Raw genomic sequence first — 21252 nt, 5'->3', positions numbered from 1 at the left:
CTACATACAGGTGGCTCTCCAGAGTTTCTCTCTCTGAGACTTGCCCTTCAGTGAACTTGGGGGTCATATGGGAGCTAGTCTGGGAGTTGTGGGGCTTTAAGCCAGGCTCTTGAGTTGACTTGGTTCCTGCTCTTCTTTTGTGAGGCTTCTGTGGTGATATCCTCTGGCCTGAGGGGCTGTTACAGAGGCCAGACCTCAGCAGATGTGGTGGTCCAGTCCCCATCAATGCAGGCCACAGCTATAGGTCTTCAGGAACCTGTCAGCCTATGGTCCTTGAGGGTACCTTCCACAGAAATAGAGAGAACAGCTTTCTGACTTTCTTTGGGAATGGATCATTTGGAAGGCCCTCCAGACGTGTACCACTCGTGCCAGACACCAGCATGTCCATGAGAAACTAGCCCATGGGCAGCCTCTGGCTGGCTCAAGTGGTTGAAACCCCTCTGTGGCGTGCTCTTAGTGAAGCTAGAGAGTCCAAGGGGTCCATCTGAGAAGTGAACCTGCAGCTCTGGAGGCTCTGTGTTCTTGAAACCCAGGGTCCCTGGGGCCTTCCTTTGACTATGCCATGAAAGCACTGTCAGAGCACAACTAAAATAGGTCTCTGCAGTCAGCTTCCCCAGGAAGCTGCGACATTCCTCTTGTACTCATTTTAGACCAAGAAGATGAGCCTTAAATACCTTGAAGAAGTCAGTATAATAAAAATCAGTAATGGCTGTTTAGAGAAAAATGGAAAAGAGTTCCTAATTGCAATGATTTCTATAGTGCCTTCCCAGCAAGAAACTGAATGCTCCCTGAGCCCTGCCAGCCACAGCTCTGGACAGGACCCTTTTACTTAGTGTGCACAGAAAGAGACATGCACCTTTACACCAATCCAGTTACATCAAACTCCAACCTAACACCCATTCCACACCAGGCACGTGGTTGGAACATGGCACACTGCCTGACTTAGGCTGGCCATGGTCCCTGATCTCACAGAACTCACAGCCTGGCCCACCAGGCCAACCCCACATCTGCATACTCCATGTGCTGACACATGTCAGGGGTGCTAGGATGGAGGGACAGTAGCCTGCAGGCCCCAGATGCTGTGCTGAGGATTTGAATCCATGTGATGGAGGCCCCTCTTGTGCTATAACAGAGAGGTGCTTTGTGCTACTGCCAAGTTTTCCAATTCTGCCACCTCACTTTTCTCACTGCCCTCAGCCCTGGGCAGCCAATCCCATGGTAGCAGAGAATGATGGTTACTTTTCATTAAAACATTTATATACCACAAGGGCTTTGTTGTCACAGGACTTTTGAACTGCTTGAGTTGTAGTCTGGTAAACCCAAGGGAGGCTATGTCCCAGCATGAGGTATTCAAGGAGGATCAATCAGAATCTCCAGGTTTCCTAGCTCCACTCAGTCTTTTGACCATTAGGGGGAGCTGCCTACTTACAGGAGTTTAGACTGTGCCTTGCAGGCCTTCTGGAAGATTTCAACAGGGACCACAGCAGAGAGTGTCAATGGGCTTGGTGAGGTAGGCCACTGGTGTCATGACCACTCTTGGGTGTGGGGGAGGGGACTCCAATGCAAAGGACTCTCCAGAACACCTTCTCCATAAAAGCCTTCCCTTTACCCGTAACAACCAGAAAAAAGAGCAGACTTCTCCCTTCCCTCCATGCCCCCAGTGCATCTCCTACTTCATCTACCACATCTATCTGAAAAAGCAGTCTTCTTCTGTGATTCCAGATCTCTCTCCATCTTCTCTCACAGGGCCTACTTCTGGTATGCTACATACTGGCCTACGGTTTTCTCCAGATAGGCCTGCACATGGATTGCATGGATGGTGTAACCTAGAAATGAATTCCTGCTCCTTCTTAGTTGCCTCTGCACTCATCACCATTCCCAGCTTTGGGAATGTTTACTTTTGTACTTAATGTCTACTCCAGAAAGGGAAGGGGCTTCTGTCAGCCTTTCTCTATATGCTATCCTGGAGTTTGGCCCCTGTGATAGCTTGTCTCCAGAGATGGAAACCACCAATGCCTTCCCTTCAAAAACACACATGCCACTCTTCACATGATGAGGTGCAGTCTCATTCCCCACCTTGGTCTCTAGGTTGGCCTTAGTGACTTGACTAGTTGACAGAATGTGGCAAAAGGACCATTATGGGTTTCCAAGGTTGGGTAATAAGAAGCCTTGCAACTCTGCCTGGGTACCTTAGAATGCCTGTTCTGAGAAAAATCAGCTGCATGCTGTGAGAAGCCCGAGGTACAAGTAAAGACCCTCCAAAGTGACTCTGGTGGACAGCCCCAGCTGAGCTTCCAGCTGCCATCTTGGATATGCAGCCTAGCTGAACCTTTAGATGATTCCAGCCTCAGGTGACATCTGACTGCAAGCTCATGAGAGACTGCAAGCCTGGAAGCAATAGCCAGTGACTGCCTGGTGAGCTCAGACCACTCCTTTCTGTTGCCATCCTGCACAGCCACCCTGAGAAGCACTAGATCCTAGTCACTATAGCTGATTTCCATTCCACTGCAAATGCTTCTGTCTAAAAGGGCAGAGAATCAAATTTCACTGAGAACTAGGATCAGATTGTGAAAAAGATGCTGGCTCAGAAAACAATATTGAGCCAATGAATACGAAATCAGGCAATAACTGGCAAAGTAAATAGCTTTTCACAGAGCCATCTCTCCTGATTACGCCTTTCTTAGCTGACAAGGTCTTTTTGGTTGCTGTTCTTTTTTAGAATAATATTTCCAGGGTTAAGTTTAGCCTTCAAATTTAATTTTCATACTGTGCATTCATGCTCAGTTCCTCAAGATAAGACTCATTGTTGCCTTAACTTTGATTTTTATTCTTGCAAATGTTTCAATGGAAAAGAACTGAGCTTTCTCCTGGGCCACATGTCCTCTTACTGAGGTGGAGATGCGACAGCCAGCCACCTCGGTGGTAGCATAGCTATAACCGCTACTCAGGGCAGGGTCTGAAGCCAGACAGACTGCTGAGCTGGGAACCCTTGAGTCCTTAGTGCTAAAAGGGGAACATTCTCTAAGTCACAGGGCCGCTTTCAAAGACAGAGCCACAGATGAGAGGAGGACAAGTGGGGCTCATGAGGCCCTCTCCTCCCTTCTGCAAGCAGCGCCCTGCCCTCCTTACCTCGGGCACTGGAAGGGGCAGAGGTAATCATCTGGGATGGTGCTGAGTGAGTGGAACTCAGGCTGGAGGAAGAAGGGCTTGCCTGGGACGAGGACAGAACAGAGACGTTGGTGATTGAGCCCTGGTACCTGGGGTTGGGATACGCGAGCTGCAAAGGGAGAAAAATCAGCAGGATAGAGGTCTGAATGGCCAGGATTGTAGGACTGGCCCAGAGTTGGCTTCTTCATGCCATGAGGTGCCCAGACCCAGTGTCTGATGAGGTACCCTGGGTCCTGATGGGGGCCAGGATGGTGGCTGGCACTATAGGTTACCCTCACCACCCATGGAGCAGGGCTGTTGGGTCGATTCTAATGATGGTGCCCATATAGGATGCAGGACTTAGCCATCAGAAATGCCAGGAAGGAAGGCAATTTGGCAGAGGACCTTTCCCATGGGATCTCTAAGAGCAATCATGACTGAAGCTAGATTTCCTTCTTGGAAAATGATGCCTGGGAACTTTATTGACATGGGATGGAGCGGAGGGATGGCAGTTTTACTGGCTCTGGGTATTCTGATTTCAGAAACTAGAGAACTAGGCAGGGGTATGAGCCCTCAGACCAAATAAGCCAGCAGAGAGGCGAGTCCTCCAGGTACGGTGCTCTGGCCCACACTCCTTGGACAGCTCTGGTACCTGCATATGGTGGTATAGATCCTCGGGAGCCTCGCCCATGGAGCTGTCACCCAGAACCACCACGTTTCCTGCTTCGCTAGATGCATGTGAGGAGAGAGAGGATGACGAATGGCGACCTGTGCCCATCAAGTTCATGGGGCTGCGAACAAGAGTGGGAGATAGGGAGGAGTCAGGCGGGGAGCTGAGAAACCTTGCTAGGTGGTAAGGGGACAGTGTAAGGGTGTGTGTGAAACAGTCACCCCTAGCCTCAGATGACACTAGTTTAGAGGGTTTCAGAGTTAATGCTTATACCCATTTGAGGCCTGGGGCAGTCCTGAATCCCTGCCTGCTGCTCAGGGGCCCCTGTTCTGGCAGGGCCAATAGTAGGCCGGCAAAGTCTCTATTTGGAGTTAAATGGTTTATGGCCACTCCATCTGATTATATAAGTAGTTTTTCAGTTAGGAGGGATGAAAGTGATATGCTCAATCAGGTCAAGGATTCCAGGTCCCCTTCCTATGCGATGTTACTCTGAGCCAGTAGCCACCCCCTGCTGGGATTTGCTCCTAGGCTCCTAGGCCAGGGGTATCTTCCTGGTATGAGGAAGCTGTCAAAATAGCTGGCTAGGAACCATCTGTTGACTTCCTTCCACATCTGTGGTTACAGGCTCATCAAAATACCCTCCTCTATCAATAGTAGGCAGTCCTTTTCATTCATTCCTTCTTATTTATAGAGGCCCACTCTGTGCTGACTTACTACTTACATTGGAAAACAAACCCAAGTAAGGGGCTCCTCTCCCTGGCTCCTCCTCTGATCTGGCCTTCCTGCCCTGGAGGCTTGGAGTATCTTCAGTTGAGCCCAGACAGACCAGGACTCCTGAGTTCAGAGTAGGGACACCTTGATGTGCTTCCACATCACCATGTCGTTCTCTCCCTTAAACTGACTGGTGATCCTCATTCCCCTTGGGATCAAGTCCAAAGGCCTGAATGAACATGGCCCATTTAGAGCTGGAACTAGCCCCCTTCCATGCCCTGGAATCCTGCACTCCAGCCACAAGACTCTGCTGGTAGGGCTGACCAGGCTGGCTTGTTCACATCTTGAGATGCCTGCATACGTTAGTCTCTTTGTCTGGATCTTGTTCTATCACCCTCCTAACCCCATCCCATTTCTGCCTCACAAACTTCTACTTACCCTTCAAGACCTACCCCAAATGCCCCCTCCTCTATGTTCTCACAGTACCATGTACACTTCTCTCTCTCCCAGGATGACTGGATGTGACCATGGGTCCTATGGCAGGAGCTGTGTGTTTGATGTGTGCATGGGTCAGAGGGTATGTGAGTGAATACACACACCTACTATTTCAAGCTTTCTTGCTCTGACCTTTGACATCCAGACTTACCTCCATGGAGGGGACCCTCCCCAGCTCTAAGGCCGTACCTGTGCCGGTGGGTCATCTTGATGCTCTCAGGGCTCATGGGACTATGGGATGCTAGGACATTTCCCCGTGGGGTGCTGGTGCCTGAACATGCAGGACTTAGCTTGTCCAAACCTGGAAACTCCTGTTGAGAAATGAATGTCCCTTCATCAGAGTAAACAATGAATAAGTAATTAAGGGGTGAGAGGGAAGGGCTGGCTAGTGGTAAAAATGTAAAAGAAGAATGTAAAAAGAAAAAAAATCAGATACTTTTGGCAGAACTGAATTGCTGACTTCTTTTAGGCAATGGCCCCTTCATGACTAAAACACTCTCCTAACTGCACTGGAGTCTAGACCAGAGGCTGAGAGGCCTTGGGTTGATCCTACTAAGAGAACACATCTGGAATAGGCTGAAGTTGCTCTGAGTTCACAGGAGTGTGTTAAGAGGCATTCTTGGTATAGAATAAGTGGACTAAGAGCTGAGAAGCAGGAGACGAGGAGTTGATTAACAGCTGTCAGTCAGTTTACGTAAGGACTGGGGTTGGGTTTACTGGACTGCTAAATGGCCCAACTCTCAGTGTCCTGGGTTAAGTTGCCTGTGACACAGTTTATGGGGACAAACGATGTAGAATCCTGATGTGGGCCCTAAGTCCTACTGGGGATATTTCTGAGCTTGGCCTAAAGAAGCAGCAGGTTTTCCATGCCCTTCTCCCAAAACACGATGAAATGAAAAAGAAGGGTAAACTGGAGAGGACACCTCCATGTGTGTCCTGGAGACCTTGATGTATGCGGGTGAGTATTTTGTGATCTTTGCTAAAGTGACCCAACAGCCTTGCATGGCAGAGTACACCTCCTGTTCTAGTGGTCAGGCTCTAGCCTGCTTGGGTCACTTGTGGTGATGAGGAAGTTCGCACATAGCAGAGACTAACCAAGAATGAGCGGTAATAGAATACCCATTAGATTTAGTGACACTACCCAAGTTCTTCACTAAATGGATATTTTAATTTTAAGGTAGAAACACAAAAGACTTTCACTTTCTCTGCATGTTTCACCCTGAAATACCATGGGAAAATCATTACAGAAAGGAGAAATTTCAGGCCCTATAGGCTTTCCTCTGAAAAATGTGCCCACTTCTCAAACTACAGACAAGATTCTTTTTCTCTTTTTGGAGTCCATGCTATCTACAACTGGGCAGGAATGGTTGAGACATGCACTGGGGGCCACCAGCATCAAGAACAAGGCAAGTCAACCCCAACAGGTTAGGCCACTGAGTCTGAGTGGTCCAGCCTCTCTAGGGCCAGTGATCATCCCTGAAGAGGAGCCTCTTGTCCGAGATGGCCTTGCCTAACACCAAACAGCTCTATTTTCCTTGTCGCAGATAATAAGGTTCACACCTCTTGAGATCTGGCAGCCAGACTATTTAGCAGATAGGTTTCTCTTGAAACACCTGGAGTCAGCTTTATTGTTGAAAATGGGGTGAGGGCACATAAACAGGGGTTTCAAGACCACCTGGGCCCTGTTCTCTGCCAGGCAGCATTCCCTGCGAGACTGCTGAGGGGAAACTAGTCCTGGAATACAGGCTCTGCTTTTGCTTGTGTGAATCCGTCTTTGGGCCAACCCTGCTGTTGAAGCCCAAGAGCCAGGTCAGAGTCGGGAGAACTTTTGGAGCAAGAGGGCATGAAGATGGCAAGGGAAAGAGGGGAAAGAGGGAGAAGGGGAGAGAGGGCTGGCTCAAGCTATGTCTTACCTCTATAGGTTCTTGGGATGAAAAATATCTCCAAAGAGATATCTACATGTGGATCACATAATTTAGCTCTTTTCTTCCTCATGTGAAAACCTCTCTTCACCAGCACAGTACCTTGAAAAACATTCTTTGCCCTTGAATCTGACTCCTCCTCAGGGATGGGAGTGAGTGAGGGGATCCTGGGCATCCTTCCCCTGGATAGAACACTCACCTCTGCCTCTTGCCCCTCTGTGGTGGGGACAGCTTTTCCTTCACATTCCCCCCACCCTTTCCTTTGGCTTGTTGCACAGTCTGCAGGGAATGGCATCTGGTTCTATGGCAGCAGGGGCATGACAGGGATCAGCTTACATGGTAGAGGCTGGCCCGCATCATCTGGAACTGATCAATTAGCTTCTTATGCAGAGGGCGCATCTCTGGGTGCACAAACTTCTCATGAACTGCGAGCCCAACTCCAAGGACATGGACCTATTAGGGTGACAGATAAGGCCACTCTGCAAGTCAGGGAGTGGACCTTGACAACTGCAGCCATCCTGTGGTGCATAGCTTTTCCCTCGTGGCCACTGGCCTCTAAGCCCTGTAAGACATACCTGCTCCTGCATGAGCTCCTTGAGCTGGGTGATCTTCTCTGCATCTCCTGGGTGCTTGGCAATATAATCTTTGTCAAAGAAGGCCTGAGAAAGGAAAGGCTCAATCAGGAAGACTTCCCAGGACTACCCCTTAGAGGGGACCCAGGAAGTGTAAGTCTAAGGTACCATTTGAAAGGAAGGTCCCGACTCCTCACAGGTACACACACCATCTCCAGCCTGGCCTGCTTGGACCTCCTGCAATCGGAGGTGTGCTTTTTTGCATCTAAGAAGGATTGAAGGTGGTCAAATAATCTAAGCCTGGGTACTGGTCCCAGTCCCTCACAGAGCTTTGATGGTCTGGGTAGGGCAGGTAGGGCTGGTGGCCAGGGTGTAGGGCTCAGTCTCTTAGCCACCCACAACTTGCTTCTTGTGAAGGGCTGGGCTCCAGGGCTCCTCTTGGAGGCCATTTAACATCCTTCCCAAATCAGATGGATTACTCATCTGTCAGAGTTCAGAGAATAAAAAAGAAGAGACGGTCCCATAGGAGAGCCATGCCACAGAAACGAGGAGTGGTAGTGAGCCTCATGCCCGGGACCATCCTCCAGTCGGCTGAGGCACAGCTAGGGGAGGGCTAGCTGGGAAGGCTGCCCTAGAAGGCTGGGGCCTCAAGGAGAGGAGCCTGAGAACCACCTTCTCAGCAAGGCTGCCTGTTGTGGGTTTGGTCCAGGGCCCAGCTCACCTCTTGGTATCTTGCGACACCTCCATTGACAGCGGCATCGATGACGCCATTCAGGCACATGCTGAGCAGATTGATGTTGCCGTGTGCCTGTCTGTGTTGATACTGGCTAATCAGGGCCCGTAGTTCCTGGTTCTTGTTCTCAACCACTTGGATGGCATTCTCCAGAGGGCTCACCTCCACCTGAGGGCACAGGGCACAGGGCACACAATGTTGTCCCAGACATGATGACAACCCCTTCTTCATAATGATCCTGAGAACAGGGATCTAAGGCCAGTGATGCTGATTCTCACCCTTGTTCCTGTGGACTTAAGACTCCCTGACCCCTTTCAAATGTTCTCTTCTGATTTTTTGGCACTTAGAAGTATAGTAAAGAGTGAAGAACATTGGTTTTGAAGTCAGAGAGCTCTGACTTCCTGAACCTCAGAGAATAGTTTCCACATTTGTAAATTGGGAGATTAAAAATATCTGCTCCCCTGGTGTTGTCAGGATTAAAAGGGAGAAGATGTACAAAGCTTCTGACACAGGACTGGCCTGTGGCAGTCCAGGCCAGGCAGGTGGCCGAAGCTCTCTTTCTGTCTTTGGTCCTTAGAGAAAGGTCCCCAGAGCCAGGGCTGAGGGAGCAGCTGTGAAGATCAGCCCCATCCAAAACGTGTCTCACCAGTTCCCTCCTCTCCACTTCGAACCACCGAGAGATGCCAGGCAAGCTGTGGGTGAGGGTCAGTGTGGTACGCTCGATCCACAGGCTCTGTAAGGATGGCACAGACAGGGACAGGCCATTAAGCAATTTCTTCCACACCTGCCTGCTTGAGGGATGAGACAGGGACAAGATCCTGAGAAAGTGGGGCTTGCCCCTGGCCCCACTGCCCCTACTTTCCCACTGTTGTTCACCTTGAATTCATTCTCCTTGTCCTTGGGGCCTTTGTGAAAAGGCCTGTCGTACCGGAACTTCCTCACATTGTTGACACGGTAGAAGCTCTTGACGCGATCTGGGACCCTATCCATTTGCAGGACATCCACATAATCTGGAATGGGTGTCACCGCATAGATCTGCAAGTCTGGGCAGGAAGTGAAGGGGAAACCCAGACTTGCCCAAGGGATGGATCTGAATACTGACCCCTGTCATCACCCAAAGGAGAAAAGAGCCCCATAGCCCCTGTTCCCTCCTGGCAGCAGCAAGGAGCAGGACCCTTGCACAGACTCAGGCACAGTTAGATCAGATTTCCCTATCTGCACCCTCTTCCCGCTCTAGCATTGAGCCTTCTGAGCACTCAGCCAAGGTGAGATGTCAACAGCCAAGAAAGAAGGGAAAGGGGTCAGAAGAATGCAGGTGGCCACACCACAGGAGCAAGAAAGTTGCAAAGGCCTAAGCCTGCCCAATGTAGGTAAACTGTATTTACTGCAGAACAATCTTTTAATAAGAATACTATTTGGGGTCTTTGTAGAGAGATAACATGGGAGTCCACCTGTTCTCCCTCCCTGGAACAAGCTTATACAGTGGTGACTCTCATGAGGTCTCCAAGGAAGCTGTGTGAGGGGGATGAGGGGGAGGCCAGTATTTGTATCCACACTTCCAAGTACCACTAAAAACACAGGCACTCTCCATCTCCTTCCCCGTACCCTCCACACCCACTCCCAGGGCTGTACCTCAGTCCTCCTGACAAAGACTAGGGATAATAACAGATGCACACAGGAGTGGAGCAGGGGATAGAAATGGTAGTTATCCCTGTGGCAAGAGTTCTGGTGGGATCCCCAATTACCCTGTACAGTGCCTGCTTCTGGATGCCTAGGCAGGTCCTTCACAGGGCCAGGTAGGGACTTAGGTGATGGTAGCAGCCCAGCCTGAGGGATGAAGGTCCCGCAGAAGCCCTGCTTCAGGCACCCACAGCTAAGGGCATGCCATGCTTCTTCTGTACGAGGCTGCATGAGGGTCCTGCTAAGTGTGGGTTCAGTGATGAGGACATATTCTGTTCAGGACTTATGGGTAACTTAGCCTGTAAGACCAACAACATAGCATAGGGGCAGCTGACTGGGTGGGCCTCACCTCCCAGGACCCCAGCCCGCCTTCCCCCGCCAAGCATAGAAAGATACACTGGGCATCACACTGCAGGATGGCATCGTCGGGGTGGTTGGGGTGCTGCATGGCGACCGCCTGTGGGAACTCGCTGAGCATCCTCTGCTGGAAGGCCTCCAGCCTCTCGTAGTCATGGCCCCGGCACACGTATTCTTTGTTCTGCCACAAACAAGAGAGCATGCTCTATGCCTTGCCCACAGCCCCCACCTCCACATGGGTGTCAATAGCTACTTGTGTCACAAGCATGTCCTAGGAGCCCCTGTGACAGGCATGGGGCATAGCACTCAGACTCTGCCCAAAGGGAAATGATGATCCAGAAGGGAGAGGGACAGAAAAAGGGAGACTTGCACTGTGATGTGGCAGCTGGGAGGCAGGGTACAAGTTGCAGGAAGCAAAGGAGGGAGGGCGCCTTACCCAGGAAGGGTTGAGAGGTGAAGGGTGGGATTTTAGAAAAGGCCATGCCTGAGAAGAGTCCTAAAAGGCCCACCTGGGCAGCTCTGAGGGAGGAGTGGGGAAGGGTACTCTATGTGGGCACAGTGACAACCAGGGCAGCAACAGCCTGTACAGGAAAAGGTTGTGTGTGGAGAGGTGGGAGGGTGAGGAAGATGCCTGCAAGGAATGATCTCCAGGGGTGCCACCACATAAATCTTAACAGGGGGGTGACCAAGTGCATGCTTTTGAAGGGCCACTTTGGTTAGTGGGAACAAACAGTCCAAACATTATTCAGTGTCCAGTAGGTATTCAGTAATTATTTACTATATGGGCAGTAAATTCCTTTGCAATTATGTCAGCAGAACAAATAGACATCATCCTAACTACACATTTCTTAAACCCTGTTAATACCATATTTGGTTTGGGTTAGGTCTCAGTTTTTCTTCTAGTGGGCTGCAGTAATAACAGGGCCCCCTCAACCCTGGTATGCCTCCCTCACAGCTGGTCACGAGTGAATGGAACACTTCTCCAGCCCTCTGGTGATATATGTCTGCCTGCCCAACTACCTCACTAGATCCTCTTTGACAAAGTTGCATCAGGCACTGGCAGCCCCTCCTGGCATGTCTTCAGAGGAAAAGAGAGAAGTTCCACAGGGCCAGCCATATGGTTACTGGTACAGGGATGATTATAGGCCAGGTCCTGGAGGACTTCACACCTTTTGGAACAGAATTTCTGCCCCCTTTTCACCTCTCCTCTTACTATAGAAGAACTCAGCTAAGGCTGGGCTACATGTCTGGATGAATCAGAATGGAAAAACAATACCAGAAGGGAAGTCACGGTCAGGAGGAGCAGGCTGGCCTCTCCAGTGAACAGACCAATAGTTAAAGGACAAGAGACATTTCTAAGTCCATTGCTTGATAAGCAGAACTGACAAAGAAGATAATTGTAAAGAATTGGTCTTTTCATATCAACTCAGAAATGTACAACCCTCACCAGTATCTGTTCCTGGGTCAAATAAAGAGAAACAGAAATTCCCCCAAGAAGGGAAGGCTGGATGTTTTCCTGTCCCTGTGCAGATTAGTAGATAATCACATTTGCAAAGCAAGAGAGGCAGATGGTCCAGGGAAACCAAGCTGATAGAGCTAAAGTAATAGATGGCCTATGTGTTCAAGGAAGGTGAGGGAGTAGCCTAGCCTTCTGGGGAAGGCCCAGCAGGAGGAAGGCACATAGCGTTGACCTTGATGCTGGTTGTCAGTTTCAAGTTGAGGATACCCAGCATCCTCACATGAGACAGATCTGGCTGCTGCTGCTTTGTACTTTGTCCTTGCCATTTACCAGGCAAACAGCTACCTCTACTGGGACTTACTACATTTGCCAGAGATGAACTGAGCAGTGGAGGGAAGGGAAGGCAGCATGTGGCTAGGCCAGGCAGATCTGCATGCAGGAAACACAGCTCCTAGGGAATGCCCCTTGTGTGGAGACAGAGATGGACTGATGGGTGACATTTCCTACCACCGATTGTTATTCTTCCTCCCTTACTGGCACTGCTGAAACCACATTTGAACATTCAGACTGTCACCTGCAAGCATTATTTGGATGGCTCAGATGCAGGTTCTATGCCAGGTCTTACTTGTCAGAAAGCTCTGAGTACCCTGAGACACTGACATACCCTGTGACATAAGCATGAGTGGTGGAAGCCAGGGCAAACCACGATGGAGAACTCCTGTTTGAAGGGGAAAGAAATGAGGATACCAAGGGCCTGATTTTGTAGTATCCAAAATAATGATGTTTTAGAGTACAATCTGGTTTATGATATACAAATTGTGGGACTAAACAAGGAGAATAAAATAATAATAAAGCGTACTTTGCAAAGACAAAATGAGAAAGAAGTTACAAGGCCAGAATCATTAGTTTGTCTAAGGACTTTATAGAGATGCTTTTGGTTTCTTATTCTTGTGTAATTCCTTCTTTCTCTTCTGCTGACCTCTACTTCCATTGCTTTTGTATAATCTCTGCTGGTGGGGGCAGCAAATATGCCACTTCTGAGATGCCTGAAGTGGATGGTCCCTAGAAAGTGAACAAGTCAAGTCTGGTCCTCCTGAGGAGACCCTCTCCTCATTCACATTCTGCTGCTAGAAACATTCCTGTGGACTGGAATTGGAGCCTTCCTGCGGGTCACAATTAGGCGCAGTGTACTTGCTAGCCCTGTCAGTGTTACTAGTTCCTGCAGAAGTCAATTTTCTTTTTCACCTAGAATGATTACTGCCTAGGAAATGTGAAAGTTGACCTGCCTTACCACCTAAAATGTGGTTAGCCTGGACTCTTGCTAGCAGACTGGCTTTTTTCTTTTTTTCTTTTTTTTTAAATTTTTTTTAACGTTTATTTATTTTTGAGACAGAGAGAGACAGAGCATGAACGGGGGAGGGGCAGAGAGAGAGGGAGACACAGAATCTGAAACAGGCTGCAGGCTCTGAGCGGTCAGCACAGAGCCCAACGCGGGGCTTGAACTCATGGATGGTGAGATCATGACCTGAGCCAAAGTCGGACGCTTAACCAACCAAGCCACCCAGGCGCCCCTGGCTTTTTTTTTTTTTAAAGGAGCCACTAAGCCCAACTGACCTGTGATGTGATACCAAGCTCATCATTGCTCACTGACGAAAGGAATTTTTCCAATAAGACAGGATCCCAAACATATCAAAGGGATTCTATGAACTTTCCCAGCTGCTGGTTGAGACTTGTAAACATGGAACATTAGTAAGATATTGGGACTGGGGACAGTCAGAGCTAGTGTTAGGTCCCAACTGCAGCCCAAGGCCCCTTCATCAGCACAGCTTCTTTTAGGTCCCCTGAGAATGATGAATCCCTACCGGCTGTAGCCTACAAGCCCAGACTGACATTTCCTGGAGCCTCTGGCTTATGTGGAATAAAGAAGAGAATCACAACTGTTCAGCTGGTGTCAGTATGTCTATAGTCAGTCATTCCTTCTCTGTTGGTATCCCACCTCAGCCTTCCAGGTGGGAGAAATGGCTTTCACCATCCGGGGATAGAAAACTGGCTGCCAATAAAAGGCTTTCCATAGCCAGATCCCATTTGACAGCTCACAAGCTTCTCTGAAATCAACAGGTTCTCGATCCTGGCCACAGAGCATACAGTGCAGCCTGGTGTAGAGCCATCATCTTAAATGACAAAACCCAACAGGCCAGCATCCTGTTTAGGTCAGGGTTGTACTGGTGTCCTATTTGGCTAAAAATAGTCACAATGGAGAATTACAGGCATTGGAACTATAAATTGGAAGGCTTCTAGACATACCTATGGGACATTCTCAGACCCTGGTCATTTCCTGCAGGAATTTTGTTGATTTGGTAAGAAAGTCACCCTTGTATATTCTAGGTAGCTACAAAATAGTACAGCAGAGTAAAACAAAATCTAAAGTTGGGAGCCAGTCCAATCAAGTAAAACCAAAAGCTTTTTGTTGACTAGTTAGTCCTTCAAAAAGTAGTATTCAGTAGAACAGGGGAAAAGATAAAAAACAGGTTATAAATGAATTACTGTGTAAAATATAAGTTCTTGTGACTACCTGAATGGACTCACCCGAAGGAAGAAAGGAAACTTCCTGCCATAGAAGCCAACTCGAAAGAACTCAGGCTCCAGGCGTTGCTGCTCCATGATGTTGTCATAGTAGCTGGCCTCCATTTTCTGTGAACAAGAAAGGCAGCTGCCTTTAGGTTGGCCTGACTGCTACTGGTGTCCAAAGCAAGTTCTCCCAGGTCCAAGTAGACACTGTCTTTTGGAAAGACTGTGTGAGAAGTGAGCCCCTAGCCATGGTCAGCATCTCCCCAGGTTGCCTCATAATGGAAGAGGAAACCCTCCTCTTCCATCATCCTCTGATGGTAGGGTGGGGACAGCAGCCCAGTGCTCATAATGTCCTACCCAGTGGGTGGGCCCAACCTGATACAGATCCAGGCTTCCTGAACTTTCAGGGGGCACAGGTTTAACATGAATTTTTTTTTGCCCAGGGATTTCTGGTTTTGACTGATACTCATTACACCAAATGACTTCTAGCTCATGTTAGTTAATTGGTGGCAAACAGCTATTCTCAGCACCATTTTCCATCAGTCTAACTGCACTGCTCTTGCTCATCTATCATCGGACTAAAGATGCTAATAATCACAGTGAAAAAGTCTCAGTTGCCAGCAACACTGGTACTGGTTCCAATTTAGGAGATTTTAAACTTTGAAAGTTGAACCAATATCTATGATTTCTGGCATTACCAACATCAGTAAGTTTCTTAGTATTGGCTGACCTGGCTTCACATTCAGAAAAACTCACTGAATTTTGACTGGGAAGATAGTTGTAACACACTAAATCAAGCCAGCTTGCTGAGGAGCAGTGGCCTCCAAAGACCAGTCAAGAAGCTACTTCTAGAGAACTACATCTATTACAAAGATCCAAATATCCATTTGGATCAGGGAACGTGGCACAGCTGGCCATGCTGCAGAGGGTGCAGGAGGAGGGTAAGCTGACACTGCTGGCTTCTCTTTGCTATTGAAGTTTGTAGCTGTTATGGCTCAGAATCCAGCACCAGCAGCCAGGAAAATCTGGTGGAGACCTTCAAAGTCCATGGGACATTTCACTTAATTTTTGAATATTTTGCATCAAAGAAGGGAATAAGAACAAGGTGTTTGAAAGTGACCACAAGCCAAAGCAGGGAAAGATCTTATAAAGTTTTCATATGAAACATCCCTGAGCAAAATCATTTTAGGTGAAGCTTCTTTGTGAAGGTGAGCTGCCATCTCTTCCGTGAACTCCCCCTTCTTATCCTGCATATGCTGCTTCTCCCTTCCCCCAGCACCAGTGGCCCTTGGGGTCTGGATCATATAATCATTTGTCAGGTGTGTGTTTTAGTTCCCCAGTCAGACTGCAAATATCTCAAGGGTAGGAACCTTGGCCTCTGCTTCTCCTGTACATCCACAGCACTAAAGCAAGGGCTAGACCTGCAGTGAATGCTCACTCAGAAACGGATGCCAGGACAATGCTAGTACCTCCAGTCAGGGTTGGGTTGGGGGAAGAGACAAAGCTCACCCGAATCCAGCTGAGGCTCTGATAATCGTAGAGGCTCTCGTATTGACATGCCAGCTCCCTGCACAGTGGGATTCCAAACTCCCAGCTCTGTGTTGGAAATAGGAACAAGGCTTCAGCACCTCAGACATCCTCAGAATGGCCTAGACTCATCAAATACATTAGAGGGCACAACCAAAGGCCCCCTGCAACTCATCTGTCACAAAGAACATCTGCTCAAGATGAGTCTGTGGAGTCTGGCTTTCTAGCTCAAGGTTGTCGCTTTTAGGTTTCTCCTCAAATGTCTCTATCTCCAAAAGGCCATTTCCTGACCACCTCATCAAGGACAGGAACTTCCCCAGCCATTGTCTGTTTCAGTACTCCCAAGTTATCTTTAAAGGTATTTACTTTTTTGTTATATTAATCTCAATAGATGATAAACTACATGAGGGCAGGAACCCTGTTTATTTACTTTACCCTCAGAGCCTAGACCAGTGCCAGGCATGAGCAGATAATAAAGATTTATTTAGTAAGTTAATGAAGGAAGCAATGACTTTTGCTTTTATTTAAATTCCAGTTAGTTAACATACAATGTAATATTAGATTCTGGTGTACAATATAGTGATTCCATGCTTCCATATAACACCCAGTGCTCATCACAGCAAGTGCACTCCTTAATCCCCATCACCTATTTCACCCATCTCCCCACCCACCTCCCCTCTGGTACCATCCGTTTGTTCTCTATAGTTAAGAGTTTGTTTCTTGGTTTGTCTCTCTTTTTCCCTTTGCCTGTTTGTTTTGTTTTTTAAATTCCACGTATGAGTGAGATCATATGATATTTGTCTTTCTCTGACTTATTTTGCTTAGCATAATACTCTCCAACTCTGTGTTGTCGCAAATGGCAAGATTTCACTTTTTTATGGCTAATATTCCATTGTATATATATATACCACCTCTTCTTTATCCATTCATCTGTCAATGGACACCTGGGCAGAAACAATGACTTAAATTTTTTCTTAAATGTTTATTTATTATTGGGAAAGAGAGAGACAGAGTGTGAGTGAGGGAGGGACAGAAAGGGAGACACAGAATCTGAAGCAGGCTCTAGGCTCTGAGCTGTCTGCACAGAGCCCGATGTGGGGCCCGAACCCACAAACCATGAAATCATGATCTGAGCCAAAGTCAGATGCTTAACCGACTGTGCCACACAGGAACTCCAGAAACAATGAGTTTTGAATTAAGATCACTGAAGCTCAGAAACAATTAAAAAAACCAAGCAGAAAGTGGTTACCTAAGGACTTAGTAGTAGGCCTGACAACTTCCTTTATAGAAATATTCAAATCTCAAAGAAGGTTTCAGATGATCCTTGCCTAGTGAGGTCCCAGGCTGTCTCTGTGGTGTGGCCCCTGTTACAGTTACAGGCCCATATAACAGGTGCCTGTGGAGGGCTTAAGGGGTCTTCACTAAGGGCTAGTACTGCCCATTTCCCCTGCTTTTTATATAGTGCTTTCTTTTGTTAGACTGGGAATCACTGGTTTACTTGATATTTCAGCCAGGCTCTTCTTGCCAACTTCTAAATGCTAATTAAAAAATTTTTATTATAGGACATTTTAAGCATATAGAAAAAGAGACGAATGAACCCCTAGGTACTCATCACCCAGCCTCAACAATGACTAGTTGTCATTGGCAACTCATTGCCAGTCTTGTATCATTCATACCCCAACCACTTACTGCCCCCCAGAGTTTTTGAAGCAAATCTCAGACATCGTATAATTTCACCTAGTCATATTTCAACATGAATGTTTTAATAGTAAGAACTATATTTTTAAAAAATACTATTTGAAATAGCATCAAGGAGAAGGACAACGCTATGTCATCTGGGACTGTGTTTCTCAAAAAGAGCAGATTATTTCTATCCTTTGAAAGAATTAATGTCATATGGATTGAAACCACAGGGCCAATTAAAAATATTGAAACAAACCAAAGGGAATTTTTAAATAGACCCTGGCTCCCTGAGCCAATACAATGCCTCTGCCCCAGTGAGCTAGGAAACCTTTTATACCCCCATATTATACCCCTTTTGAGGGGCACATGTCAGCTCCCCTTCCGGCTCCAAGTGCTACTTGGGCAGGTTTTAGCCAAGGATCCTCAATAGGGTCTGCCTGGCAGGCAGCTCCATGGGGGCCGGCTAAGCAGCTGAGCTGTGCACAGACCTGTGGCCAGCTTGCCAAGAGCGCCCCATGGGGAACTGCTCATTTAGGTGATAAGGGCCCCACGTAGGGCTAATGGCACTCAGCCAGTTAGCAGCCTGTAGCTCCCAGTAAAGCAGGTCTTCTTCCCTACCGGGATTAATGTTCATCTGCCTTGCTGGCATCTCTGCCTGATTTGTGTAATTTGCCCTCCTGCTCCAAGCCCTCCTCCCACCCACCCTCAATTATCTTTAGAGTGAGCCAGGACCAAGAGTTTTAAGACATTCTGTCAGCCTTAAGGGATTGTGCTGGAACTCTGGTGGGTCTGGGGGCTTTGAGAGCTGCCTCTGATCACAGGTGAGGAATGTGTTGCTGGTACAGTGCATCCCTGGTTAAATTTTTTCTCTTGGTTTCGTGCCTTCTGGCAGGAGGCAAATCCAACTCCAAAACTTCTTACCAATGTCTGAAATCCAATTATTTCTACCAGCTCTGGCAAGATGGGTGCTTTTACACATCCTTGTGGCCCCTTTGACAGGGATGACCCAAAAGCTACACTCACTTAGGGCTCATTCTAATCAAAGTGAAAAGGAAGGCAAAGGCCCAGGACTCAGACTGGTGGTCTTTGTACTTCTTTTTTTTTTTTTTTTAATTTTTTTTTTAATGTTTATTTATTTTTTGAGACAGAGAGAGACAGAGCATGAACGGGGGAGGGTCAGAGAGAGGGAGACACAGAATCTGAAACAGGCTCCAGGCTCTGAGCAGTCAGCACAGAACCCGACGCGGGGCTTGAACTCATGGACCACAAGATCATGACCTGAGCTGAAGTCGGACGCTTAACCGACTGAGCCACCCAGGCGCCCCTGTACTTCTGTTTACACACAACATATTAGAAGCAACGGATTCATCATTTCTTCAGAGGAGTGTGGGCAATAGCAACTCTCAGTCAGGAGAGCCCAAGCCCAGCCCCACAGAGAAGGCTGTTCTAGTCTTAATGGTCTGTATGCCAGATAAGCAGGTGTCAGAGCCCTCTGCTAGCTTTCCTTCCTGTCTGCTCCCTCTGCCCTGCGATGGAGGACCAACTCTCATTTTTGAGCCTCTCCTTCCTTCTTTTCAACTTTACTTCTTTCCTTTCTCCTTGTCTGGCCTGGGAGTGCTGACCCTCTGTGGACTGGAACTCAGTCCAGCTTGGGGCAGGCTCCAGGCTCTCATCACTGAAGAGAATGGCCCAGGGTTAGAGTATGGCCATGAGTTGAACTTCTGACTCAGTCCTTCTGGGTGCTCAGGAAATAAACACAGGACCAAAGGAAGTCAGGTTATCTGTATAAAGCATATAACAGAGAGGCTGGGAGAGTGTGGAAGAAAAGTAGAGGGCCTGGCTTGTGAGGCAGGGTGTGCTGGGAATGCTGAGGGCTATAACCCCTTTACCTGCCCATCCCTAGTCTTCTTTTTTGCCCTCCTCCTGCTGTCAAGGCAGCTTTCCTCTGGACACCAAGAACCCTACAGGAACACTTTTTCTGCAGCAGCCTGATTTTGCTTTTCTGGAGCCAATAGTAATAGTAATAATGATAATAATAATAATAACTTGAATGCTTTAAAGAGCTGGTTAGCCCTATCCACTGGTTCTACGGGGGTACTGAGGCACAGAAACACAGAAGTTGGACCCTCTATATTAACTCAAGAATGTGATAAATATCTCTTTGAGGATGAGCTTATGAAAGGGCTCTGCACTCAGCACAGAACTTGCTCCTCCAGAAATTCACAGAAAAAACAGGGTTACTAGAATGAGTGCGAAATCCTCAAGAAGGTGGCCTTCGGAGCCTTCCAGTCCTTCCCCCAAATCTGTTCATCTATGATACTCAAGCAGGTTTTGCATTTCATTCTTTCATCCATACTAAGCTTTAAACCTGCTTTTCTAAACACTACTGTAGTGTTTAGTGAAGAGGGGAATGATTAATGCTCCCATGTCCCACTGGTAGGCTCTGTCAGAACAAGACAACTCTCCACTGTGTACTCTGTGCCCATGGAAAGCAAAGAGAACTAATACACTAAAAGCACTTATGCACACTCACACCATGATCATTCCACTCCTGAGCTGGCAGGGCTTGCTGGGGATGTGGGTAGATGACAGTTCCAGGTGGGCTGGGTGCCAGAAAGGCAGGCTTGAAAGTATAGTGGTGTGGGGCTTTAAGTCCAGCCCTGGACCAGCAACAAGAGGAGGCTTTGGGCTGGCACTATGGATCAGTCATACGTGGCTGCCTGAATGCTGAGCATGGGCTCCCTTTCCAGGCTAGGTTACACAAGAGCTCCTGAGATTCTGGAAAGGTTCCTGCATGGGTGAATGCTTTTGACAAAGATGTTTCCTATGTTATATAAAACTGATGAATGTTTTCTGATTTATGAGCAAAAGCCATTAATGTTTAAATCTTTCTTTTTTATGATGAATAAATACATTAAAAAAACCCAATTTCCTAAATGGGTAAGGGGTATTAAGGACTCTATTCCTGAAATCATTGTTTCGCTATATGATAACTAATTTGGATGTAAATTTTAAAAAATAAAAAATAAAATTAAAAAGTAAAATAAAATAAAATAAAATAATTTTTTAAATGTTTATTTATGAGAAGGAGAGAGAGAGACACAGAGCATGAGAGGGGAAGGGGCAGAGAGAGAGGGAGACACAGAATCTGAAGCAAGCTCCAGGCTCTGAGCTGTCAGCACAGAGCCCAACGTGGGGCTTGAACTCACGAACTGTGAGATCATGACCTAAGCTGAAGTTGGACATTTAACCAACTGAACCACCCAGGCGCTCCTTAAATTCAGCCTTTAAAAAAATTGTTTAACGTTTATTCATTTTTGAGAGACAGAGAGAGACAGAGTGCGAGCAGGGGAGGGGCAGAGAGAGAGGGAGACACAGAATCTAAACCAGGCTCCAGGCTCCTAGCTGTCAGTACAGAGCCTGATGTGGGACATGAACCCATGAACTGTGAGATCATGACCTGAACCGAAGTCAGATGCTTAACCAACTGAGCCACCCAGGCACCCCAAATTCAGGTTTTTAAAGCAATGATCAAAGCTGAATAATGAGCAAACAGCATCAACAAGTCACACAACCCCAGCCTTTTCAGTGTATGGGCCACAACCAACTGTAGGTGGTCAGAAAGCCCCATAAGGAGCCTGCTGAGAGATAGAAGCAGGATGGCTGGGAAGCACCAAGGAGGCCTAAACCAATGCTGACACTGCCTGCCAATCCTACAGATTCAAGCC

General features: G+C 47.7%; 1 protein-coding gene across 4 annotated transcripts in view; it reads right to left on the bottom strand.

Annotated features, from left to right (window-relative positions):
• The window catches only part of DOCK3 (dedicator of cytokinesis 3), a 597071-nt gene that overhangs the window by 10077 nt on the left and 565742 nt on the right, over positions 1-21252 (bottom strand). For all 4 annotated transcript variants that reach the window (XM_081794945.1, XM_081794946.1, XM_078443039.2 and 1 more), the window contains 11 exons: positions 15824-15910; positions 14333-14437; positions 10327-10468; positions 9127-9293; positions 8897-8983; positions 8239-8418; positions 7521-7604; positions 7282-7398; positions 5213-5334; positions 3800-3938; positions 3130-3277 (listed from right to left, as the gene is read on the bottom strand). In XM_081794945.1, the coding sequence (XP_081651071.1) occupies positions 3130-3277; positions 3800-3938; positions 5213-5334; positions 7282-7398; positions 7521-7604; positions 8239-8418; positions 8897-8983; positions 9127-9293; positions 10327-10468; positions 14333-14437; positions 15824-15910 (1378 nt within the window). The remainder of the gene's footprint in view (positions 1-3129; positions 3278-3799; positions 3939-5212; positions 5335-7281; positions 7399-7520; positions 7605-8238; positions 8419-8896; positions 8984-9126; positions 9294-10326; positions 10469-14332; positions 14438-15823; positions 15911-21252) is intronic.

This window comes from Panthera onca, chromosome A2 (genome assembly GCF_046562875.1).
Source record: "Panthera onca isolate mPanOnc1 chromosome A2, mPanOnc1 haplotype 2, whole genome shotgun sequence".
In the NCBI taxonomy this organism is placed as follows: domain Eukaryota; kingdom Metazoa; phylum Chordata; class Mammalia; order Carnivora; family Felidae; genus Panthera; species Panthera onca.
This window is presented reverse-complemented; position numbering and strand designations above follow the sequence as displayed.